General features: G+C 37.1%; 1 protein-coding gene across 25 annotated transcripts in view; it reads right to left on the bottom strand.

The window, feature by feature from the left end:
* The window catches only part of COBL (cordon-bleu WH2 repeat protein), a 174,509-nt gene that overhangs the window by 40,886 nt on the left and 106,152 nt on the right, over positions 1 to 27,471 (bottom strand). For 17 of the 25 annotated variants that reach the window (XM_071736761.1, XM_071736759.1, XM_071736760.1 and 14 more), the window contains 2 exons: positions 13,372 to 13,510; positions 10,317 to 10,487 (listed from right to left, as the gene is read on the bottom strand). In XM_071736761.1, the coding sequence (XP_071592862.1) occupies positions 10,317 to 10,487; positions 13,372 to 13,510 (310 nt within the window). Of the gene's footprint in view, positions 1 to 3,711; positions 4,201 to 5,251; positions 6,668 to 10,316; positions 10,488 to 13,371; positions 13,511 to 27,471 lie in introns of those variants that run through there. The other 8 variants (XM_071736769.1, XM_071736768.1, XM_071736771.1 and 5 more) reach the window with 3 other exon arrangements.

The raw sequence follows: 27,471 nt of genomic DNA on the forward strand, positions 1-27,471 counted from the left end.
AAATGCTCCATCTCATATAAGTCATGTATGGAGAGTTGTTATCATAAACTTAAAGCCACTAGATTAGTTTTTCTTGTAGTATTTATAATTCTCTGAGAATTCTTCAGGATTCTTAGACTTTTAAGAGTAACTAGAATGCTTAGATTATTACAATTAAGTCTTTACTGTTAAACTTATCTATACACCTTACAAATTGAGCTGGTTGCATGTTTTCACTTAATTAAGAAAAAAATGCTGAAAGTTTTCCTCCATTATTTTTCATGTTTTTACAAACTGCAAAAGGTATTTCCTCATTTAGTTTTTAGCTTCCTGTCAAGTAAAAAAATTGAAGAAAGGAGCAATCATGGAAGAGAAACGAAGAAAAGCACAAAGCTGCTCGCTTGAGAAATCAGATCTCAATAATAATTTTCATTAGATGTTTGAAGTGAAGATAGCTTTGGGTTTTTTTTTTTTCTCTTACAAATAAGTCGAGACTCTCCTACCAGTCCTTCATTGTTTATAGGAGGTAACCATATATTTAGCAGCTTTACTTTCACCTTTTAATCATAATAGTCTTAAGAGAAAAAATGTATTTGACTGTCATAGGTCTCCTTTCTCATTCTTTCCTCAGTCTTCTTCCGTTTCAGGTCTTTGTCCTCCATTACACCCCACCTTTGCTTATGGTACAGTAGGTTGGAAAGTAATTATTTTATCCATGCCAGGATGCAATTATGGAATCCACAAAAGGAGCTGACAAAAGAGACTCTGTCTCAGCTCTCAGCCTTTTGCTCCCTCAGGCCCTAAAACCCAGAAGTGAATGTGCATGGCCAGAATTCTCAATTTCTTAGAAGAAAGCAGGCAGGCATTTTAGTCAGTGTTTACTGGCTTAGAAGTGGTAATAGAAAAAGCTGAGTATGAGCATCTTTAAGGATGGTCATGCTCTTTGGTATGGGTATTATCACCTCTACCCGGAACAGAGAATATGAAAATTTTCACCAGTTTGCTTTCTGTAGCTCCCTTGTGCATTCCCTGCATTTGCATCAGTAGGATCTTGCAGTACAAATTTCAATGTAATTTCCAATTTTCAAATAACTTCCAAATCATACATAGGATTACAGTTCTCACACATACTCATACCACGTTCATGTATTTGGCTGGACACAGGTGTTTAGTCCATCCTGTTACTGATAGAAGTGTTAAGTCTCTCTACTTGTATGGGTGTGACAATTTCTGCATATTCCCTTGTTCAAGTACAACAAAGTACATTTAAGATACCACCCAGTTACTAAAAGTATGGCTCACAGAGTTAAACAGCTCTTATTTTGACTAAGGAAGTGGAAAACAGGGAATTTGGTTTTGCTTAGAATAAACATTCACAGTTTATCCACAGACCACTTGTATTGCAGAACTGGGCTGCAAGGGTATTAGAAATGTCTTTACATTTTGCCAGGATGGGAAATGTGAATCTAGGGTTTATTCCAAACTCTATGAAATAGGTAAATACCCAGTTAAAACCCTAAATAACAGGAAATGAGGGTAGAAAGACTATTTGATTCACTGGAGTTCAGTCCCATATTTACAGTAACCAGATAATATTTTGATATATTTGAAAGAATCGTGCTCCCTTAGCATAGGACTGGCTTCTGGCTCAAAATTTGCAAAACAGGAGGTATTATTTCCAATACTGTGGCTAGCAGCAGAGTGAGCATGTAAGGGAATACAAAATTTCCCCTTTCCACCTGGTGTTACCTTTTCCCAGGACTGAGTCTCCTTCTGCAGAACTTCTTCAAAGCATGAGAAAATAAGGCAGATCTGGTGACTGAAATTTATGATGTTCTTATTAGAACTAAACAGGAAAAAATATACTTTCATCTTCCAGGAACACTGAAGGGATATAAAGGACACAGCAGTTGATACCTATTCAGTATGTTACCAACTTCTAAAGTAGTTCACTCTTGCTGCTGGGATTGATTCTTTCCACAGTCATTTGCTGCTTAAAGTCAAAGTATCATAAAAGATGATGCAATAAAGAATAAAGCAGCTGATTCTTCCACGGAAAAATAAAAGGTCACCTTCCCCCACCTCCACCTCAGCAAAAGTCAGCAGAGTTTATTATGTGTAAGCTCTTCTGGATAAATAAAGAATTAATGACATGATTTTTTGTTCTATCAGCTTCTTATGATTTTTAACAGTGGGTTTCTCTAGCCCTACAGCTGCTATACAGAAGCCTATCTGCAGACTATTGATGAGATATCTAAATAAGAAGTGTCTAAACAGTGACAGCAAGTCTGTCTCACTGTCCTTGAGGGGGGGAGTTCATAGTTTTGCAATGACATTAAAACACAACATGGCTGTAATTTTGGAGGGATGGAATAAGTTACATTCTGTCTTCTAAAATAACATGTATTTTAGTATGGAAAGTTAAATGGTGCCTACTGCATGTACTAAATATATATTGAGAATCATGGTAGTGAGTAGAAGCCAACTTTGGAAGATGGAACTGCTGTCTTATATACACACACATGGCCCAGCTCTCACAAAGAGGTAAGTTTATACTGGGATTGAACAATAAAGAGGGCTTAAAGTGGCTGTAAACACAAATGATGATGAGTGTGTGAGAATCATGACCACAGAGTTTACAAAATGCAGAATACAGGGGCAGATGATGGGCATATGGTAGATTGCATGGCCGTTTGTATAATAACTAAGTGCGTCATAGGCCTTTGCAATTCATCATATATTTTGGACTGGATGATTTCTTTACTAATCACTTCTTTGAGCTCTCTAGATGTCATAGACAGCTTTAAAGAGTTCCAGTACAAAATAACAAAAAGAGAAATATTTACTGCTTTAATTCATACATTTAGAACGTTCTGTCTATATTTTACCTATCTAGGTTAAGTTTCAGTTCTGAACCAGCAGCATGTTTTCTAAAGATAAAAATGGAATGAGTTCACAATTTATCATTCTACAACCCTGTCACTGGAAAAAAAAAAGCCCCCCAGAACCACAAAAAACTCAAACAAACAAAAACAAAACAAAACAAAAAACAAACCTCAAAACCAACCAACCAAAACAACCCAGCTGCTCAGTGAGACGGAGAACTCTCATTTCAGTTCTCAAAGATTTCAAATCACAGGAAAAAAAGAGAAAGCCTTCCATGTAGAAAAGACATTTAAAGATGTTTGGGGAGCCTCTGAATCCTAGGTCTCTGGATGACTGAATTCCTGTAGCAAAGTAATTTGTCTGTGAAAGAGGAGAGCTACTAGAACAATTCAGTCATGCTTTCAAAATGCAAAACCTCAACTTGTTAAACTTTTCTAGCAGACCACATCTTTCTATATTGACACTAAACTTGACCTACCCCTTCCACTTGCTCTTAAGCACATACACCATGTATATGCACAAATTTTCACAACTTGAATACAGCTACCACAAATATACAGGCAGTACCTATGCAGTGTAGCAGCCAACCCAACATGTCACCTCCCCTTGCAACAATGCCTCTATCTGGAAGACGCCATCACAGTGGCATCACCTGCAAATATGATTTTATCTTCATTTTCCTATTCGTGATGAAACTGATTTTTTCCTAGAAAAACTGATTTATTAGTATTTTTTGTTGCTGAAACCCCCAAATCTTTAAATTCGGTTTTATTTTATGGCATTCTTAAGAAACTGAAAATCTTTGTATAAATAGGGCCTTTAGGATTATTCTAATGTGCCACTTACTGTAGATCTGTAACAACACTGGCTCCCTCTGGTGGTCAGCATAAAAGTTTTGTGTGGCCATTCTGCAAAATCTGTGAGCCAGAAAGCTTCATGTAATTCACTAGATTTGTAGGGGTTGAACACTTTCATCGTGTATCAGAACTGCTTTAATAATAAATAATAAATCTGTCCTGATTTCCTAAGAGCACTAAATGTCACTGACACTGGAGTTATAACACGGGAATGTTTTCTGATTTATCTACATATTTACTTGTCCTCCTGAAAGGGTTCAGTAGTATTTTCCAAATTTGGAGTATTTTTGTTTATTTGCTTTTCACTCCAGATATCTTACCATGAAGGTAAGCAACGCTGTTTGGCAGTGCAGAAAAATCCTGAATATATTACATATGTCTTACTAACTCTGGTAATAGCATTTTGCTGAAAAAGTGTAGTAGAGCAATAGTCAATTTGTTTTCAACTTCTCCATGTCATTCTCATTACACTTCTATGGTCTCTGTGGTTAAAATAAAAAGAATAAAACCAAGCCAATGTCCTTCATAAGCCTGATAACTTAAGACTCATTGAAGCTGACCTAAACCAACATTTCTTCCCCTCATTCAAAATGACAGAAAGACTCTCATTCTCTTCCAGAAACCAAATCAAGGTGACATTAGAAATCTTGGGTTGAAACCTGGAATAAGCAGGGGTGCCCCGACTGTACCTTAGTGCTGAGCTGGTGCTTATGAACCAAACTTCTGGTGAGTTCACATTCACAGAATCACACTTGACTTAAACAATCTGGCCCCACTGTAAGAAATTATAATTTCTTATAATGAAGATGATTTAATGTAAAGTTGCAGTCATTTTTCTTCTTTTTTTAAAGGTCTGTTTAATACTATGCATGTACTTGTTACTTCTGAAATGGTAAGAAACAAAGGATATGAGCTTGCATTAAGCAAGGAATTTTTTCTTAAATTCAGAAAGGCAGAGCTGGTTAGTTTAAACCAGGAATTATAATATTTTATAAACTCATTTCACAGAAAATGTTCATTCCCACAAATACATTTTTAGGGGAAAATTCTGCATTTTATTTTAAAAAAAGTAAATTAAGGGTAAATAACGAACTTCAAGTTTTCATCTAGAGTTTCTAAAAGTTTGAGCAGACCACCTGAAAGGGACAACCTTTAACAGGAAACTTGTCAGCTATGTAAAGAGAAGAAGGGTCACAGCTATATTCCTGCAAAGCTAGTAAAGTTTTCTTAAAAACCTGACCCTTCTTTAAGTTAAACTAGTACAGATGCAAAGAACTGCTCAATATATATATATAAAAATCACGTCTTCATTATTCCATTTTTATACTAGTCTGAACTCCATGCGGCATGTAATGCAGTGGAGTTACAAATAGGATGTAAATAGAGTAATGAAAATGGGTAAATTAGGTTCTTAATCTTCGCATTGTGAACACCCACTAGGTTTGTTTTTTTTTTTTAAGAGAAGAATTACAATTAAATCATTGTCCTGTCTTAAGAAGCTATTACAAAGTACCTGGCAGCACAGAGAGTTCAATTCGGCTCCACTTTTATTATAAGATCCTTAGGGTATTAAGTATATTTTCTGAAGCACCACTTAAAACTTATTAACTACATGTCATATTTGTATTAAAAACCATCAAAACTCTTTTTAGTCATGTTTCACATTATCTGTAGGAACACTTTGCTTTCCTATTCTCCATTTTGCCTACCTGGAAAGGATTCAAGATGAACATGATTATTTGCTTGAGGGTAAAGCAATAATTTTTCATCATTTAAATTAGAGTTATGTATTGCAACTCACTCATTTAAATAACATAAATGTCTTGAATCACAGTACATGTGAGGTCAGAATAGTTTTGGGTGTGTGCACCATTGCAACTCATAAAACCTATGTTTATAGTTCAGAATGATGAAAAATACATGCCTTATGGGCCGTTCACATGAACTTTCTTCAGCACAAAATAGTTTTTGGTAAGTACAATCCTATAGCTGATATTTTAATTATAACCCACTGACTATTCCTTGTACAACTCGTAAAAACAAGACTTGTGGAGTGAGATTAATCTTGAGCAAACAGTGTTTGTGTCTTTTGTTACAGAAATAGAACACACACCTTGATTTCCACAGGATGTCTCCAGCATCAAGATAAAATTACTCATATCAAGCATCAGGATCAAAGCAGAAGTAAAGACCATGAATCAGTGCATTTGGTACTGGTTCTCAGCATTCCTTTTAGGCCCCTCATAGATCCAACAGACCTTAGGGTTTTGGGTTTTTTGTTTGTTTGTTTTATGTTTTGTTTCTTTTCTCTTGGTAGCTTGATTGATAGCTAAAGTATAAAAAGAATCTTGCATTTCATTTTGACAAGGCCATGCCCAGCTCTAGTTTTGTTCCAAAGGAATAAAATATGCAATGAAGGAAAAATAAGAGTATATTAGAGAACGTAAAATGTTCTACCTAGGCTGAGAGAATAAAATGAAAAAGGTTTTTAGGAAGTTTTCTTTAAATCTTTAGACAATATTGGAAGTAAGGCACTGCATCCCAAAACCACTCTTTGAAACATCAAATGAAATTAAACCATGGCTCAAACTAAAGAGGATCTTCTCTGAAAAAGAACAGACAAACGTACGAATAATCTTTCTAAGGCTGATACAGACATTTATATATCACAGCATTCAGTTCTGGAGCGTACATCTCACCAATGAGCATGAACCACATCCAAAAATAATCAATAGTAATTAAAAGAGAATGTGCTAGTTCAAAAAGAAAGGAAGGCAAAATCTCAGTCAGAAAAAAGGTTTCTTTTCCAGCAGGGAAGGAAGGAAGGCAACAGAAGAATCAGGGTAGCAGAGGCAACAGGAGGTTCAGAGGTATGAAGGTCATAGGAAGAGTCAAGGTCTGTCAGACACGCTTGGTATATGAAGGGAATGATGCACAACAGTAAACTGTTGAGGGAAAAAAGTAAAATGATAATGTTATAAATGTTGTGTGGATGAGACAGCAAAATGGCTAGCATGCTCACTAACATTAAAGAAGCAGATGCCCAGAGGAGGCGTGTGTGTGTGGGCACATACATTAAAATTCTGAATCCCACAGACATTCTGAGACTAACTCTCTGGGTTCATGTAAAAACTAACTCAGTCCCAATAGCACACCTATTGACATGTAGCATGTCTACTGATTCTGCTTTACTTGGCCTGAATTTTAATTCCCCAGAGAGCATAAGATAGATGACAATGAAGATTCTGTGAGTTTCTCTGTTTTGCTTCAAGTTAACAGAGTCCAGCCCTTAGAGACTCCCTAATGACTGCAAGAGACTACATATATTTCTAAGGTGACTAAAGAAATATGACCAAATTGTCTTATGAAACTGTCACAGGTTTTGTTAATTGGCTTGTATTGCCTCTTAATACATCCATGATAAAAGGCATAAAATATTAGATAGGGACATGGCTCCTTTCTGTTCTCCTTGTTCCTTAAAATTAACCTGGTATTATCAAACTAGTAGCATACATATCATCTGCACAAAGTAACTGAGAAATGCTTATACCCACTCCTTCATCACTTTCAAACTTTCTAGTTAAGTGATATTTAATTATTTTCAACTGTAGTAAAAAAACCAAAGACATGTTCAAATCCTTATTTCATTTCTTTAAAGACAAAACACTTTCTGAAATTTTAAAATCTAATTTAAATTTAAAATCAATCTTTTGTCAAGCCCTTACCCTGGGTAAGGGTAACTCAGGTTAGTGAACCCTGAGTTCACTAACACTTTATCCTGTGCCAGAGTGAAAAATTTAACTTCAGGATCTCACTATACAAGAAGGTGAATTGTTTATTCTTTTTCAAACAGCTTTTAATTTCTTTTTGCATTTCTTAATTATAGTTCATAACGAGTCAAATTAAGGGCTAATCATGGAGGTTCACAGAAACATTGTGTTTATCTCAAGAACCTAGTTGAAATCATTTCATGGCAGCATGTTTTAGCAGCAATCTAGGTGCAGCAATCTTTCAACTTGTGGATTCTTTATCTGAGATAAGTAGCACAGAGCTTACTGTTGACTCATTTATTGGGAATTTCACAAGCTACGTGAAACGTATGCCATGCAACGGAGGTGACAGTCTCTATTTCTGCATTCCCAAAATGCAGTCACCTTTAGAATCATGTGCCACAAACAATCTGATTAGTAAGATAAGGAAGGAGAAAAGACACTGTAAACATATTTTAGGCATACACACAACATGCAGCTAAGGGTCTATCAGACCAAAAGTTAGGAGGAAAGGTAAGGACCTGAGAATAAAAATACTACAGATTAACAACTGTGAGGAACAATCGTACTCTTGTTTGTGAAAAAGATTCTTATCATTAGAGTAAAAAAGCCCAAGCATCTTACGAATGTCTTTATTCACAAATGACTTGGACTCCATGTAAGTTTGGAAAACTCCATGAAGTGCAATTACCACTATCCTCTATGCAATGAAAATTCTCCAGAGAACAACAGGACAACTGTATGTTTGCAGGGAAGGAATAAGGGGTGAGGCAATGTTGCCGCACCAACCGTGCTAGATTGTAAGGAACAAGAATTTACAGTCTATATGATCACAGTTTTAATTTCTGAAAGGGAATTTCATATTATGAAAGACAGACTGCTGCTGACAGTCACCCCCTCAGCAAAGGAAGACCACGATCCTTATCAGAGACAGCTGTTTTGGGAGAGTGATTTCAGAACAAACATGCCTTTCATCAATAGCTGGCATCAGTAGCTTATCCTCCTTCCCACCGTGTGCCATGAAAAAACACATTTATGGAGGATAGAGGTAGGAAGCCTGAAAGTTTTGTCCTTTGAATCTACCGCCAAAGCCCTATTTGCACCGCTTAAGGCATTCTCAGGCAATAAAAACCATTGCAAAACTCTGTTCTTATACTGCTGGATCCCTAAGCACCTTGCAGAATGGCATTAGGCAATGTAATTAGCATCTGTCACATCTGCTGCTTTCTCTCATAGGTACATCAATACACATTTCTCTTGTGTAAATTCTCTCATCTATCTTTATCTAGGTAGAAAAAAAAAAAAAAAAAGCTAAACTTGTCCCTCTTCAAGACTAATGCTTTAAGTCTAGAATAAGTACCCACTAAACACTATTTTTTAGCTCTCAGTAAGCTGAGGATAATAAAAGCTTATGCTGTTTCCATGCACAGGCTTATTCAAATAATTTGGCTGGGATACTGTATTTGTTTAAGTTCAAATGATCAGGCTGATAAAATCAGAGCTGCATTGATTAAAGGGTATTTGATCACCAAGATAGATCAGGAAAGCATTGCAAAATAACAGTGGTGGAAATTGAAATGAAGCAGAAATATCAATGCAAAGAAGGCCACAACGGATTTTTAATAAAGAGAATATTGTAAGCAAGCTGATGGTATCTAGCAAAAAAAGAAAAAAAAAAAAAAAAAGATATCTTAAGTATGATACGATTGCTGTGCATATGCTGGAAAAAATGAATTAGGGTCAATCCTTAATAAGATTCAGGTTTTTCTATTACCATGGATCTCTTTAATTTCCTTCTTCCCCTCTCAATAAAACTTGTCAATCTGTATTTCCTCAGCACAGGTTTGAAAAATAATGCTTTAGATTTAGCTGGTATCCAACAGCAAGAACAAAATTAATGAATCAGACTAACTGCTACCTTCAGAATAAAGAAAAATATTCCAGAAAAATATCTTTTGTTGAATTACTAGCTAATGGAGATATTGCTCTCTCCCATGATTAGGAACAACTCCCTAACCTTCAAAGGAAGTGTGTCCATGAGATGCCATAACGTGCAGAGCTTTGCTGTCTTTACAGGATCTACATGGGTGTGCAGGGCAAGCCCACAGGGAAAATAATACATGATCAAAGACTTGGATCGTGTACAAAGATTTAAAAACAGTCGATGGATAAGCAAAAAGAAAGTAACATGAAAACATGCTTTTCACGAATACACAATGATGTGAAAAATACACTATTTCTTTTCCTGATAACTGTTATGCCCCAGGGGGAAGAGCACACAAAGGACTATCCAGAGATGGCAAGGAAGATGTACCCATCAGGGAACACAGGAAGGCCTTTAATAATATAACAGCTCCCATAAAGTGTTTCATTTTCCTAAGGAAGACGCTCTGCAGTTTTCAGCCTAGACTGACAGACCTGTTGAGTCCTAAAGGACCTCATGAATCCTAAAGGAACCATGAGTACCCTCTCACTCTCAGGAGATGCAGAAAAAGTGTTAGTACAAAAAACCAAACATGGAGAACTAATACAAGACAACAGATTTTTGCTTCCAGCTGCAGAAAGTCACAAGGTTAGATGGTTGTTTTTAAATGCTTTCATGCAATGGCCAGGTATCATCCCCAAACTGTCTCCAAACAAGTGTTTTGTTTAGTTTATATTAATTTGTTACACTGCATTGGGCATTTGAAAAGACAACTGGCTGGAAAAAAAGGGAAAAAACAGAAACGTGTGTCTAGAGAGCAGAAAGGAAAGTCTGGAAAAAGCACCCTGAGAGTAACCATCGAAAGAGTGGAAATACAAATACATATATTTTCAAACATACGTTTAGGTACGAGCTCTGTTGGTGCTGTAACATCTGCTTCTCTGTAAGAGACTGTTGGATCCACAAGGTCTCTGTCAGGAGGAGGGTAAGGTGGGGGTGGGGGAATCACTAACTGGGGTGGATCACGAGTGATGCCTCTAGGAGGCTTTTGTGGCACCTGCCGTCCATCACCTACAGGGGGATCAATTGACTAGTTACTTCATTGCAAGATAATGATTGCTCTGTTTATTGTAAATTTTTAAACACACACTGATAGCCCTTTGCCCACATTCAAAGCCTCTGTGGATCTAATTCTGCTCTTATTTATCTCCATATAAATAAAGGAGGAGGAAAATCTAGGTCTCTCTTAAACCAACAGCAATGGGACCAGAATTAGGCCCAGCTTGTATTTGTATATCACAACTAACAGTTAAAATCACCAGCTGTAGCCAACATAAGAAAAAAAAAATTTGAAAAAGCAATGTAACGAAATGTGAAAACTGTTTTATTTTTATCTTTTTAACTGCCAAACTGCCTGAATTTGTTGACCTCTAGGATACCCTATGTGACTATTTTCCTGACTCTGAGATAAAGAAGAAGATGCCTCAGGTCAGTATTTTGAAGCAGGTATTTTGACAGGTTGCTCTTTTCTTTTAGTAGGTTTTTTATTATGCTGACATAGTGAAGTGGATAATTAATTAGTTTTTTTGCAAAGCAGTGTTTTAAGCTATCATAACTTTGGCCTGGGGCTTATTTCAATACTATGTGCAATAACTAAATAAGTACATGCACTTTGCACTACACTATATTTCTTTGTTTGCAATGTTAAAAAGCTGCTGCCAGCTTGCAGTCTACAGACCAAGAGCTATTGCAATTTGGAAAGTCCTTAGAGGCTGAAAGTACACTAAGGAACCATGACTACCCTCCCACTCTGCTTATACTCTGCCTTAAGCATCTACTGAGGTCATTGCTGAAGATGGATGCTGGCAGAGACAGACTGCTGGTCTGATCCATTTGGACCATTCCTACACTCTTAGGCTCATGCTCTGGTGCTGCTGAGAAGGAAAATGGCACCGAGAGGGAGGCAAAAAGATTAAACCATTATAATTTTCTCCTTAGGAGTCATCAGCTTCCAGAAATTCAAGACACAACTTAATGCTGGCAAATGTGAGACTGTTTTTTACCGATTTGAAAAAACCAGGCACAGTATTTCAGGGTCAGAATAAGTGATACAATATTGAATACCGAAGTGAATTTACCTGTTTGAGAATATTTTTGACAGGATCTTTTGCTTTGATTCCTGTGGCTAAATTGGGAGCTACATAGGTAGCTTTAATCCTTTTTCCATCATTCAGCTGCCTATTTCTTGCAGCACATTTTCCCCCTCACTAGTGTCTTGCTTTTTTCACAGCTTTTCTCTCTTGCTTTAAGAGCCATCTGTGCTTGCTCATCATTTTCTAGCAAGGGCCCTGAAGAGCAGTTGTTTTTTCCAACCCTCCCTTGCTGTAACATTTTTTCTTATTAATGAACATATTCATTCAAGAAAGTAACAGAAAATTGAAAGTGCTGAAGATAGGGTTACTGTGGGACAAGTACTTTGTCTGTGTAAATTAATAAGCCTCCATTAAAGTAAATGATACATCCTACATCAGCAGAGCCTGGCCAGAAAGTACTTACATTCTCAGTACTGAACAGCCTAGAAACTGGCTCTGCTCTGTTTTATTTCATCTGTAACATTTTGAGCACTGATACAAAATAAAATGAACACTTCCAAAAAGTTAAGGAACTAAATGTCATCAATGAGTGACCAGCAGTAGGGCAAAGCATGAGGGGTGACAGGCTGTGACATCTGCAATGGTTAAAAGTAAGCCAATTTGCTGAAAACTCCTGTGTTACAGGGCAGAGCAAGAACGTTCCCCTTAGAGGGTTTAAATAAGAGATGTCAATGGAGTCGAACATGTCACAAGATAATGGACTCCTGCTGTTACACAAATGCTGAGGCATTAAATGCGAAGCATTTACTGAAAATAAATGTTGGAACAAAGCCAAGAGGTTTCTTTCTAAACTGTGAGGCATTTGTAATGTAAGCAATTATGTATGACAGAATGTCAAATCTGTATGTCTTAGGCACTTTATGAAACATGAGGTCAAAGGATTGAACTGAAGTGCACTGAGTGCATTACAGCACTTGAAGAATTATTCTCTTAATGTACTGAAAAATGAGTTTCAATATGTGGGGTTATCTCATATCTTTACCCATCATGAAATCACTTTGTTTGCTAAAAGTATAATCTTGGGGTCCTCACTCAGACGAAGCTCCCACCATCTGAATAAGCTTAAAGTCAGACAGCGACAGACGTCTGGGAGAATGTTTTTCAAGTCTCCCTGCATGAGAGTAAATGTGGTGTTACATATAGCAAAAGACAACAGCTTCTTTTGTTGTCTCCAGCTATGTAAGGCATTCTTTTGAGAGTACTACTTTTCTTCTACTCATCAGCTAAAAACTCATCAGAGATTGATTTATAATAAAACTCAGGACTAAATTCAAAAGATAAAGTTCACTGACCATGGTCGGCTGATGTCTAACTGTTGGAGGACTAGAGGAAAATAAAATGTCTTCGGGCCTTAGGAACATGAAGAGTTACTGAACCAGTACTTCAGTTCTAGCAGAACCTCCTGGCTTCAGATGAATTCCGTGTTGCCTGTCCTGTCACCATTTACTATCATTTCCGCTTACTATTTCCATTTATAAGCAAAACCACCATGATCTTAAAGGTGCAGACTGTGCCCAGGACTAGTGGTTTTCAATATCCACCTTGTACCAAACATTCTAATTATCTGATGTTATCTACCTCTTACTGTCCCATGGTACTCTGCTCTGAATAGTGTCATTAAAAAAAAGAAAAGAGGTAGTATACAAACACTTATTTCCAGACTTTCATTCTGCAGAGAATTTTTTTTTCCCCCAGTTACAAAAGTTTCAGAACTCACAGCAGAACAGAATTAAGGGAACTTCAAAGGAGGAGCACTGAAAGCACATGCATGGTATTACACAGGAGGAAAGAATGTCTCTCACCCATTGTGCTCTTCCTCTTGTCTTCCCTCTCTTCTGTCCTGTTTGGCATGGCAGGAGTCGGAGGAGCAGATGCAGTTGGTGGGAGAGGGGCACGCCTCTTCTTCTTCTGTAAATCGTTCAGGGATGCTCCTTTTGAAATCTAGCAAAATTAAAAAATAGGTACAGTACAGGATATATATACCAACAGTAACAAAAAAACCAAGTGATTGTCACATGAACTAATTTCTCAGCAAAGTGTATTTGTAAGGGGTAATTATAGTGACAAGAGGAGACTAAAAAGATAGATCAGAAGAGGTATGGTAAACTCAGAAGGAAAGGGAGAAGAACTGCAGAGGGATGTCACAACAGAAACACTATTTGGCAGGCATTTAATGTTTTTAGTAAAAGAGAACTGGAGAGCCCAACACTTGGCAACACACAGTATTATGCTACATGTGCTGTTAAGATTGAGCCACAACATGATCCTATTTTTTTTCTATTAGCTTCTTCAGACTTTAAATTAAGGCTAAATATTCCAATTAATATGTGTAGGTAATAAACTCTCCCTCATTTCTTTGACTTTCCTCTCAAATTCTTGTTTAAAGACTTCTGAGAGAGGAATCAGAATTAAGAGTTTGCTTGTGTGATGATACAGCATCCTACTGTACTCTCTTTATGTCTACTGGACTTCAAAAATATCACTCTAAAGATCTATAACACTTTGGCTTCCAACAGTTCCACCAAGCTAAGACTTCATTACTGTTTACACTGCTTTTAAAAATACAAAATATTTTACTAAAACTGACTTGCTTTTCACCAAGTTGCATAATATTTTCTGTAGCTTATTGGAACATAGCTCTGCTTCCTTTTACAAGAAATGCAGTAATAATAAAACCAAAAACATGTAGAAAAATCTGTTGAATTTTTATACTTGACAGATACTGACATGAGAACCAGGCTTGGCTGAGGTGGAGGGTGATGGGAGCTGCCCACCCATGGCATACTGTTGGCTTTCCTCAGTCTTCACATGCATCACTTCACTGCTCTGTCCATCCTGATACTCCCCATAGCTGAAGATATCTAATAGACAGAACTCCCTGGTGGTTTTCTAATATTTCAAAGGTCTAAACAATAATAATAATCTTTCTTTAATCCAGATGATAATTAAACCCTTAAGTACATTTGCTGTGAGAGAGTTCATTAACCAAATAGTAGCTTCACATTGCTCAAAGCTATTATCAGAGTTCAGAGACAGAGAAAGGTGCTCATTTATACACATCCTTTCCCACATTGATTGAAAACTTGGAGAAAATGAATTTTATAAAGAGTAGGACATGAACAGGGTCTTCCCCACTTAAGGTAGCCTTCCTTTTTAAAAACACTTAGAAGGGTCTCAGGTTATAAACACAAACATTCAGTTCCCACCTTTCAGGAGAATACTTTAATAACCACCATGTCACATGCTATTTGGACACTCTCCACCCATTTTTGGTGAACCCTCACACTGCATATGGAGAAACCTGTTAGCAACTGCACCCCAGCACCCACTCAATTATTATAGAACCAGAAGACCCAATATAAGGCTGAACATGGGAAACTGTTCAGTGAATCAGATTCATCAGGCTGTGGTTCACAGAGGAGAAGTGACATTGAGGACAGCCCCCTAATGCTGCACATCTTCATGTCCATTTGGGGCAACCGGCAAATAGGCACTTGGAAAAAAAATTGCATTCTTCTGCACTGCATTTTATATAACTAAAGATGTGTGAGCATTTAATACTGTATCTTGATTTGTCAGTATACTATCTTAAAAAAGGAGAGATAATTATCAAAATTGGGACCATAATTACTCTATGAAGTCTTCAAAATTCAGTAGCTATGGATAACTTAGATTATCTCAGAGACAGACAGCATCTGAAGTTCCCCGACCCTTCACAAGCACAAGCCACAACTTTTGCAGTTATTTAAGGCATTTTAAAGATACAACATTCACTCACTCCTGTCTCTCCAGGCGAAAAGGCCATTTTATTTATATCCCGAAAAATGGACAGACTAGTGATTTAAAACGTAAATGTAGGAAATCTTGAGAACCAAGGCAGAAAGTAAGGAAACGTGTTTCCACATGAAATGATAGAGAACACTAATCATCCTTTCCCAACAACCAGATGAGTGAAGGATGTTAGTTTGGTATAGTCAAATTCCTCAAAGATACATTACTGCTTTACTAAGAAGAAAGGATCCTTCTAAGAAACCAGCTTATCTTTTTCTGCTGTATGCATTATTTACTTGAATCTTCTGAGAAACCTGAGACAGATGTATGGAAGAACACACTGCTACAGCTAAAGAAAAGGTTAGAAACAGTCCACAACAGCAATAGTGCAAGTTTGGTCAAATACACGCACAAAAATCCTTTTATTATGCTGTCAGCTAAGTGCAGTATACTTCACAAATATCATAAAGAAGATGAAAAACTTGATTAAAGCCAGCAACACTAAAATGTATATAAGAAGTGTCTAGTTCAGGAACAGGTCATAAAAACTGTTAAGACTAGTTCTTTAATGCCAGCCCCAGTAAACCTATAAGGTTAAACATAAGTGGAAAAAAACACAAAGAACTTTCTGCTTCTTTCTTGCAATTGTATATACCAAGCCAATAGGAACTGAAAATAATTTGTTATGTCTGACTGCTTCTTTTATAAAGAAATCAAGCCCTAGCAGCATTACCTGAAGTAATTTCCCATCCAAAGTTTGTTAGAGGAGCCCCTCTCTGACTGTAACAGAGTACTTCCTAATTTTAGTGCTTTTGCTTAATGATGTTATATTTTTAACTAATTGAAATTAAGTTAGCTTCTGTTGCACAACAAATATATCTTTTTAAAAGATGTTAATATGTATTCTCTGACTATAATTAATACCATCAACTGAGCCAAAGACGTTGCCCAAAAGGACTGAAGTCTGACAGTGTCATTTCTGTTCCCATACTGATGAGACCACGTATGATGCAAAAAATAATTTTCCATTACATTCATGTCATGTCTCACCTGCTGTTCGAAAAATACTTCCAATATTGCAGACAAAATATCTGAAGAATGTGCTGAATGTGTTTTCCTTCTGTGAAAGCTCAACACCTCTATTAAAATGTGAGAGCTTTAGATAAGATTTCAGAATATATTTAGAGCACAACAATATCATGGGGATGTTATGAGCCAAAACTGCATGGAAAAGAATCCTACAGGCTAATGCTTGAAAATTTCAATCAGTTGCATTTGACAGTTACCTTACTTGCAAAAGGTCCGTGGATCCTCTAAGAGCGGTTGTTTAAACTCACTTTGAGTCTCCTCATGTGTAAAAGTATAGTATTTTCTTTGGGTTAGGTTGCACTGAATGTGAATCGATGAATAATAGTAATGGAGGCCCAAGGAAACAAAAGCCACCATCACCTAAAATTGACCAAGCATTCAAAGACAACAAGATTCTCAGATAAATTTCCAGTGTAAGATCCACTTCTCTGCCTTTCCTGTTCTCTACGTACAGGGAGAACCCTTCACTATGTATTTATCAACCCTTCACTATTAATCTTTCTAATAGGAATATTTATTTATGTAAGTACCTGCTATGTTATCTGGCAAATGCTACCTTTGTTTTATTCACAGACCAAAGTAGGACTAAATTTCAGGTTTACTGCTCCTGAGACTGAGCCTCCTTCTGCAAGCCAGAAACTATACGATTAATTTATTTTCCTCCATCCCTCAAGTGTCCACCAATATTTGCAGCCCACTTGGTGGCACTGGCAATATAATGCAGTTATCTGAATCACTACTTTGACCAAGAAGAAAATCTCACTCTGTTGTCTCCAAAACCAGATTAAAAATGGTACAGCAGCATACTCAGAGAGCCACATAGACCCATTCTCCCAAGACTGGTGTCTGGGGAGAAGAGTGGACATCTGACAGAGAAATACTTTCTGAAGGACTGATACAGACTAGAAAGCAGCTGAGTGATCCTAGCTCAGAAACACAGCTAAGAACACTATTAGCAAAGAACAACTTAAAAACTGCCTTGGAAAACTTTCTCAGACTTGCAAACTAAAACCAAAGAACACTTTATTGAGTTCCCTATAACAGGTTTTCCCTGAAAAACTGCAGGTATCAGTGCTGAAGCAGGCATCCGCACCTACTAGAGAAAGCCTGGACAACTGGTAGAAAGATCTTAATGATTCTCACTGTGCCTCAACAGAAAACCCCTCAGTGGATCTAGTCAACATATGACTGAGAGGTTAAAAAAAAAGGTGCAGAGTTTATGTTTCAAAATCCAAACCACTCTTCCCAATATTTCCATAGAGATTTCCTTGTCTAGTGGGAGGTGTCCCTGCCCATGCATGGAGCTTGGAACTAGATGATCATTAAGGTTCCTTCCAACCCAAACTATTCTGTGAGTCTACAATTTCAAAAAATATTTGTCTTAAAGCAACAGATTTTTCCTTTTACTCTCATTGCAATAAAAAAAAAGGAAAAATGGAAACATGAAAATCTAACCATTTTCCAGGTTTAGCAAAATTCACTTTAAAGCAATTTTCCTTCTGCTAACATTCACAGCTGCAGGTGATGCACATAGTCTTTCAGCAATATGATTATGTTTAGAACAAGGATTGGTTTAAAAGGATGTCTCATGGTGGTTTAGCATATAAAAATAAAAGAAAATGCATACTGTATGACAAACTTTATTCAGAAAGCTCATGTGGTCTCTTGCTTCTTTCTTCTTTTTATGCAATATTACACCCATGATCTTCTATTGTTTTATAAAATGCTTGTATTATTGTGACTTCTGCCTCATTTGTATACAGAATTCCTTGCTCCGGGAAACACTGAGCGATTGTTTGTAGAAAATATTTTTAGAATTAAGTATCAAGGACTCGAAAAAGAACACTTGAATTCAATCACTGGCATGTCCTGAGTACAAACTGGTTTCTATCATCCAACACTGACTAGACATAAATTCTGATTTAAGCAAGCCAGATTCTGATACACCTGCTGGTGATGATATTGAGTGGGGCAAGAATGCCTATTAAATTACAAGAGTGTTTAAATATGATCCACAGAATAATTATGAGCTAATTTAAACATAAGCAAACAATAGGACTGCCCCAAACTAGATGACCATTACAACCCTCTTCCCTTCACAAAGAATTATAAGAAATCTTGAAATAATTAAGAGCCTTTTTACAAGAAGCTCAAGAAGTAAAAAGAAAAGGCACATACAGGAGTTTTAAACTCCTGTTATAAATATAATTGCACTGATGTTTCTATAGCATTGTACGAAAGACAAGCAGAAGGTTGGTATGTAGGATTTATGGTTTCAGAGTTTAAAAAAAATATTTTGCCATGATTTTGTACATAATTTAAAGCTGTTGAGAAGAAAATATTTTGATCTAAGAGGAGCCATCCTAGCAAAATCAGAGATAAATCTTTCAGCTTCAGAACAGAGACATAAATCTGTCCACTAAACCTGATGATATAAAAGCTATTCTATCTAGCTGATTCTGCATTTTCACAAGGCAAAAGATGCTTCAACATGCCTAGCACTAGAAACCACAAGAAGTCCCAGTTGAACATTAACGTGTCTTAAACAACATTTACTCATATGCCTAATATTCCCTGGATAGGTCATACATTATTAGGGTTTTCACTGGCACACACTGACAAAGGAAAATTCAGGGAGCTCTCAAAGAAAATAGGTGTATGAGCAATTCATGAGGCTGACCACTGTAAGTTATATTGTATTAAAGTGTCTATTCAGCACCAAAGTTCTGTTTTGTTTCCTTGTTGGACACTACCCCATATAATTTGATTAAAAATTGAATGTTTAATGCATCATTTCATTACAAATTACATTCAAAGACAGCAGCCTGATGTTTCCCAATAAAATGTCCTCATGTTGTAGAATGCATTTGTCTGGGTTATTTAAAATGCTTAGTAAGGTCCCATGCAATGCAACAACGTACCACAAAAACAACATACACAGAGATACTAAAAAAACCTGACACATGGAAATGGTTTTAAAGAGGACATTATTTGAAAAAACTTGTTATTTTGACAAAATACATTGAAATAAAAAATAACTACACTTTAGAAATTAGCAAGCAGTTTCTCTGGACAGGTCACTGTAGTTGCGTACATCTGGATTTTTGTGTTGGATCTCACAAAGCTGACAATAAAACTCTTAAACTGAGCCATATGAATAAGTATGCTGGGATAGCAAGACTGAAATTTGGGCCAACCAGACACAATAGCTCGTGCTAGCCTGGACACACCACTTCACATGGAACAAGTCTAGATGGGAAGATTCCCAAGCTACCGCCAAAATAAGTTCGAGTCCATACAGACCTGTGGACTGGAACAGTCAGTCCACCAACTAACTCTTCAAGCAGGGCACCCATTTTTTTTCTGTGGTAACACAATGCTGCTGTGGATTGGGTGTTTCCTCCTCACTTTGAAATTCATCACCATGTTTCCATGCAGCCCCATGATGGTTGCACCTCAGCCCTGCTCAAGGCTTGGCTGCTGAAGGTGTTCAAGCACTGCATGAAGTGGAAAGCCTGGCTTATAACCAGGCTGTATTTAACTGCATTGCTGTCCTGAAAATACCCTTACCATTAATATTTTAATCAGATTCCACAAAATGCTGTGTCATTTTGCCTACTTTTATGCTGCTTGATTTTAAATTAATTTATTTCTCATGACATAATTCTGATATTAAAAAGCAGTTTGTAAAGAAATTTAGTCTGCATTATCAAAAATAAAGCTGTGACTGAAAGAAAATTATCTGTTTCAGTAAGAGACAAATAGCTTAGCATTATTGAATTTTATAGAAATTGCTATGCTCTTGGGCTATTTTATTCATAAAATTAAGAAGACAAAAGCCAAGGATGTCCTTGAATACTCAGCTGACTGGCAACAGAAAGCTAAATCAGTTGACAGAAAAAAGCCACTAAAAGGTTAAAGGGCAAGCTCATTTTTCCATCTGTTTTTATTGAACACACCCTTTGTGAAATGTCATGGTCAAGGGCAGTTAAAAATTAATGTCATCCTAATCTTCTTTAAACAGTTTAACTTATTCAGTTAAATGTGTCAGACAGGAAACTATCCATAAACAAATTTGAGATGTTAAATTACCAAGATAGCTGTGATTTCCTTCTTTTACAAAATCTCATTACTAGCTGCAATATTATTTCCACTCAAGGAAGTCACTCTACAACACCAAATATTTTCACATGCATTGAAATATGTAGACTACACAAGTCTGCGGATGTTTGCTTTGGCAGAGAATTGAACTTCCTCTGTTTCTCTGAATACAATGTAATCCTCCTCATTTATGTCTTCATTTGGAGGGAAAAAAACAAAACAAAAAAGTCCAAAACCCCAAAAACCAGAGCGAAAAATCAAACCAACAAAAAAATACCCCAACAAAAAAAACCTCAAACACTTAAAAGTCACATTTTAAAACCACCACAAAGTGATTTCCTGCTAAGATTCATTTCTCCTCTGAAGAAGCTAAACAAAAATGGCAAAACCCATCTCAAGTGTTCATTTCATATTTGAACTTATCTTTTTTACTAGAGAAATAGAATTACTTGAACAAAGAAACATTAATAAGAGTTTAAAACACAGAGTGTGACTTCAGCTCAGTAGTTATTCTGACAACGTTGTCAATGAGTTTGACGTGATCACTGTCACCTCCTTGAGTCATTGCCTTCTCTTCCTCAGTCTCACATTCAGGATTACAGGTCAGCTCGTTGTTTTGTTTGACTTACAAATCTGAGAGATGTCATGAGCCAGCTGAAGATCTGCAAGATTTATTTTGTATATTTATCCAATTTTCTGTCAAAAGGATAGGATGTAGCCTAATATCTGTTAGGGCTAGAAAGTAGAAGGCAATGACAAATGTTTGATCAGGAACAAGTAAGAACCATGTCCTTTCTACTGCCACTAAGGGACACGCCTCCCAGAGCTTAAGTTTTCCTCTACACTTACAGACAAAATTGATTTCTAGTACTTAGAGCTAAATCCAGGCAACCACCTCAGAAGTCTTCTCAACATATAGAAAAAAATATTTTACGTATTTCTATAGTGTTCATCCCTCTGCATCTGCAGCCATGGGAAAGCTGGTTTAGGTGGTAAGTCAAGTGGTAACTTTTTGTCATGCTTTCCTTCTGCCCCCTGTAAATTTCCACTTAAGTCTAGTTCCTTCCAGCTATCACAAGGGGCAGACAGAAGCCCCCACTTCCACAACCTTCAGAAACCCAGAAGCGGGAGGAATAGAAAAGAGGTACCACAGCATCAATACGATGCATTCCTAGGGACTGCAGCATAACATGGCTCTATGTCAAGCTACTCCCCATAAGCACAGGATTTTTATTATTCAAAATCACAGAGTCAGCTGGAAGGATGTGCTAGAGAAACCCATCATGGCACTTTGTTTGCTATCCATGCCTGGAAGTGGCAGTGACACAGAGCTGAGCAGGACTCAGCAGGGCTTGGCTGTTGAACTAGAATGTTCTGATTCAGGTAAGCACACTGCAAACAACATGAGGTGCCTCTTTCTCCTGTGAGGTGACCTTTTCAAGAGGTGAAAAACTGAAGCTGTATGCAGACAGAGGAACTGGATTTGCCTCCTCTCCCCACTTCTATATTACTTTTGGGATGTGACTGAATTAGCTCACATGAATCACTGCTTTACGTAGCAGAGAAAAGTAGTTTTTACTTGATTATACTTACATGTGATGTATTTTCTTGCATTCTTAATTGGCTAAGCAATGACCAGAATGCAATATCCTTAAGCCATTAAGCTTGATTTACAAAGTATGCATTCACTTAGTTAATTTTTCTATTTCATGTTTTTTTACCTTTTTAATTTAGGATCTAAGAAAGGTGGACTTGCAAGCAAAATCTGAAAAGCAACACAAATACAGTTTCTAAATTAAGCACAGTGTTAGAGTCATTTTTCATTGCTTACTAAATGACAGTTCTTCAGAAGCCTCCCTTCTAAAAATTATCTTTGTCTATTAACTTCCCCTAAATACCTTGCCGAACAAAGCCGAGTAGTTACTTGACACATACTTTCTTTTTAATTAGAGTTAAAGCTTACGATGACATCAGCCTGTCCTATTTGTCTGTGACTTGCAAGCCAGATGAAGTTTACTTGCTAGATGTTGCAGCCCTGCCAAAATTCAAGGCTGCATAGAACAGTATGTTCGGACCCTGATGTCTTGCCAGTTTTCAATGAAGTGCTTGACAGAGACCACATGTGGAGGTCAAGTGATAATATCATGATCTCACCCGATGGCAAGTTGTGGTATTATTCCCAAGGCAGGTAGTATAGTCTGTTCAGAAACAGTTGGCAGGTGATCCATGAACTCACAGCCAGAAGCAACTGGATTGTTGCAAAAGATCAAGAATGCTATTCATGTTGGTGAAAAGACTATTCCAAGAATTTTTCTTGCACGTAATTCGAGGACTCAGCTTTCAAGACACATGGACAAGGGGTGATGGTTTAAAACTTGAAGAGAGGAGATTTAGCTTAGACATTAGGAAAAAGTTATTTCCTGTGAGGGTGGTGAGACGCTGGCACAGGTTGTGCAGGGAAGTTGTGGCTGCCCCCTCCCTGGAAGTGTTCAAGGCCAGGTTGGATAATGGGGCTTTGAGCAACCTGATCTAGTGCGAGGTGTCCCTGCCCATGCAGAGGGGTTGGAATTAGATGATCTTTAAGGTCCCTTCCAATCCAAACCATTCTGATTGTATGTTTTCTTGCAAAAAAATGAAAGTACTTTTTATGAACTGCTGTCTTAAACCAGAAGCTCTCCTGTCAAACCATGCATCTTTTAATTCTGCATGATTATTATGTGATGCTTGTTAAATGGTAAAGACAATGCAAGCACACCTTGCTTGGGTTCTTGTATACAAATCACCAGGTCAGTCTGACTTTGATTTCATTTCAGTGACTGTATCTACACAGGTTAAGAGGTCAGGACTAGACTACTTTGCAGAGAACAACAGGAAAGCAAACCATGGAGGAATCTCACAGAACTTTGTAGCTTATATTCTCCCACCTCTCTGCAGTAATAGCCTATCCAAATCAAAGCGTGAAGTACTCAGCATTTCACTCAGTTCAGTCCCCAGCTAAAACAGGTAATCAATTTAAATTACTACTGTGCTGACATTGCTGCTATTTCCTGGACAAAATGGTAAAAAATAACTACTTCTAAAAACACAGTAAAGCCACACAGTGGCAGGAGCAGCTTTTTACCCCAATCTAAAGAAGCACTATTCTCTTTTCAGAAAAGGACATAATTTTAAACCAGACTTTAAATTTTCAAGTTCCTTTGGTGCAAAACTTATTAATGAGGCATGCACTTTGTCCAAGTAAAAATAGTTTCTCAAATGGCCAGTGGAAAGGCAGTCTTACTTTCCCTTGCACTTCTGAGACACTGCACCTTCTGGCTAACATAAACCTCCACTGAAATTTTATGCTAACATCCTTCTTGCTCATACTGGCCAAACTTCAGAAAAAATATAATCAGCTGCACTTAATCACTTAATGACTGAGCTAAGATTTCTTTTAATTAATTCAATACACCTTACTCTATTTAAAATTATGGGACAAAAGTGTTGGAAAATATGTATATTAATTAAAAAAAAAAAAAAAAAAAGAGTACACAAAACCTCCTGGAAAATAACTTGGTTGCCTAAAGTTATTAAAATGCTTTCTGAAAAATTGTGCTTAATATGAGACATATATGCAGCAGCACAAAGCTGAGCATTAGGAGCTCTGAAGAGGACAGGTCACAATTTGGACTATGGGATTTCTTTAGAAGTACAGAGAAGACAATTCTGTAAAATTATATTAAAATGTAACATACTCTTAACTGATATTCTTTGAAGATACTGAGAAAGCAGTCATTACAGAACATGTATCATCTCACTGTAGAATTTTAAATCAATTTTTAAAGAAGGAACAGTTTGATTAAGTGTACACATACCAGAATTATTTTTTGGAGCTGTTTTTCTTGTAAAAGAAGTACAAATTATTCCCTTTCACTAGCAACGTCTTCTTTCTGTGTTAAATGACAGCAAGATAAGCCTTCAGCTATCACTGTATTTTTCTCTCTTTTCTTTTAATTTAGGCCTGCACCATTTATCCAAACTAGAGAGTACTTGTCTAGCTAAACTAAGCATCCAGAATGCACTGCAAACAATATCTGATGTTCTGTCAGCTCGTTTCACATTTGTCATCTGAATATTGTCTTGTCAGACATGAAAAGAACATCAATCAGCTAACTGAATATCATGTTTAAAGTTCTTTAGGGAAAAATGAACAACACAACTTCAAATTGGAAATTAATTGTTCTGTGTTCTAATTTCTCGACAATTTACTGTGGTGTGGGGAATTTTAAGGAAACACAGACCCCTTCTACTACTCACTCTTGTTTCTAGTAATTGGTTTTGGTACATCCTGACAATAGATTCTGTAGCAGATTAGCACTAGCCAGGTTCAGCACCAGAAGAAGTATTAAATAGATAAAACTTTTCAAGTTTGTGACCAGTTACAGAGGTTGCTGTATCTATAAAGCTTAATATATGTCACTACTGAATTTCATGTCTCTGAAGGGCAACGGTTTGTACATGCTTTTATCAACACATGACAATTAAATGAAGATCACTGAAAAAAGCTGCACCCTTATGCACTCCTCTTGAAGAAGTATTGCCTAATTCTTTGGGCAAAACCAGTATAGATTCAGGAAAGCAGCATGCTGGAAGAGATCAATTTGACTTGCTATCTCCTGAAGGTACAAATATCATCATTTGCTAAGCAAAACAATAACCCCATCACTGCACAAGACAGAAGTGTTCCAACTTTCCTCAGAGGACTTGCAATCTAGAGACTAATTGGCATGGACCTGGATCTGATATTGATCTCAACTGGAATGGGATCAAGCCTTTCATGCTGCTTTTTATGTCACCAGTGAAAGGCACATGTCCAGTGAACTGCACAAGACCTCACTCATACGACTTCCAGTTACTTGTGATTTCAGCTGCATATCTGCATCTTAGTATTTTGAGATGAAGCCCAGAGGAGCTGCAAATGTGACTCTCAGAGTCCTGGAGGGCTCTTCTGAGACTACAGCTACACTATGAAGTTGTACTTTAGGGCTGTAAGTTGCTTTAGGGTTCATGGTGGAAAACACTTATTGCTCATGTTTTACTGGCAAAACTTATGGCCTTACTCTGCAAAAGCAGAGTTTTTCACTTATGAGCACAAAACCAAGACAGCAATAATTGGGAACAGCAATCAAAGACAGCTGTTTCTGTTTTTAACAAGAGACAGGTTGCCTGGTTATCAAATTACCAGTGATAAGGAGACCTAATGAAGTCACTGAGAATGCTGCCAGTGACTTTCCTGGAGTAGTATCAGATCATAAAAGACTAATATTTAGGTTCCAGTTCCTCAGCATTCTCCAAAAATAGTTGTAGTTGCCTAGACCAAGGGTTCTGTTCAGGCTTCTGTATCAGATTGTGGCAAGCACCTAGAGGAGCATTAAAGGGAAGGTATGTCCAGTATCACCTTCTCCCTAATACTTCTGCAGCCACCAACCATCTTCATGGCAGGGACTTCTCGGTGTGGTTTATAGTTGAAAATTTTCAACAGATTTTTCATCCTTGTAGCAATTGTTCAGTCTCCTCTTGAGCTCATGCAAACTTTTAGCAGCCACATCAACCCTTGGTAAGGAGTTTCACCAATCAACTGCTTGAAGAACAACACTCTTTGGTTTTGTGTGGTTTGCCTGTTTCCTACTAGCTTCAAATGCTTCTGTAATGGCTGAATGAACAGTCAAATTTCTATCCATATTTCTCATGCCACTTTTTCAAGATGAAGAAACAGGTCCTACTTAAGTTGAAAGCTTGTCCCCATATTAAGCTAGTCCACACCTTTGATCACCCTTTATGTTCTTCCATGAGTGTCTTCCCATTCTGTAATAGCCTTATGAAACAAGGGGAACACTACTGCAGTGTTGAAGCTGGCATAATACACCTAAGAACACAGAGGTGTATAAAGTTCTCTTTTTATGCTCTTTTCCTCTCCTGAAATACTCTACATCTGATTTGCTCTTTTGATTGCTGTTGAGCTTTGAGCTGACCTTTTTCAAAGAAAAGTGCCTTACGATCCTAAGATCTTCCTAACTGGCTATGGTCAGCAGACACACCAATATTTTACAAAGTTTTAGGGAATGAGAGTGCCCTTGCCTCATATATATAATTTCAAACTTACTTACATGGAATTTTACTTGCTTTTACCTGCAAGTGCTGCCAGCACTCAGTCTCATAAGGTCTTTTCAACAGCTGCTCTGCATGTTCAGCCTTTGTTTTTACTATCTGGATTACTCACGTATCAGAAACAAACTTTGTCACTCTACTGGTTTTTTCCACGTCACTTCTTACTATGCAGAACATGGATCCTCAAATACCCCAAAACTGTTGCAAGATTTCACCAATAGATAAACACATCACTGAGTTCTAACCTGTGATTCCTCTTCTCTTTTACTTACAGTCACGTTATTCAAGAGTAAGATGACCTTCCTCCTTATGGAACAGAGACTTGGTTTACTCGAGAAAACCCTGGTGAATACCTTGGTGGAAGCTTTGTGGAAACCCAAACAGACTGTATTAATCAGACCACATATATCCATTTGCTCAATGCATCAAAAGCACTCTAAAAGTTTAAAGGCAGTGTTTCTGTTTTACTAGAGCTATATTTTACTCTATTCAATATCTTCACAGAAATGCCAATTAATTTAATTCTCTATTATATTTCTTGTAATTTTTTCCCAGCACCTAAGCCACATTAGGAGGCTTATAGTTCTCTTGAATATCCTTTTATTTTCCAAGCACCAACTCTACTTCCACTTTTTTCTCCGAGTTTCTTCATGAAAATCTGAAATGTGGCATAAGGACCATTCAGCAATATTTTCTCTATCTCCTTGCTCTACACAACAGAGAGACTTAATACAGATACAGTCATTTTATACAATCTTTTCCATCTCAGATAGCACTCTGGTCTCCAGTGCGTC

Source organism: Heliangelus exortis, chromosome 2 (genome assembly GCF_036169615.1).
Source record: "Heliangelus exortis chromosome 2, bHelExo1.hap1, whole genome shotgun sequence".
Taxonomy (NCBI): Eukaryota; Metazoa; Chordata; class Aves; order Apodiformes; family Trochilidae; genus Heliangelus; species Heliangelus exortis.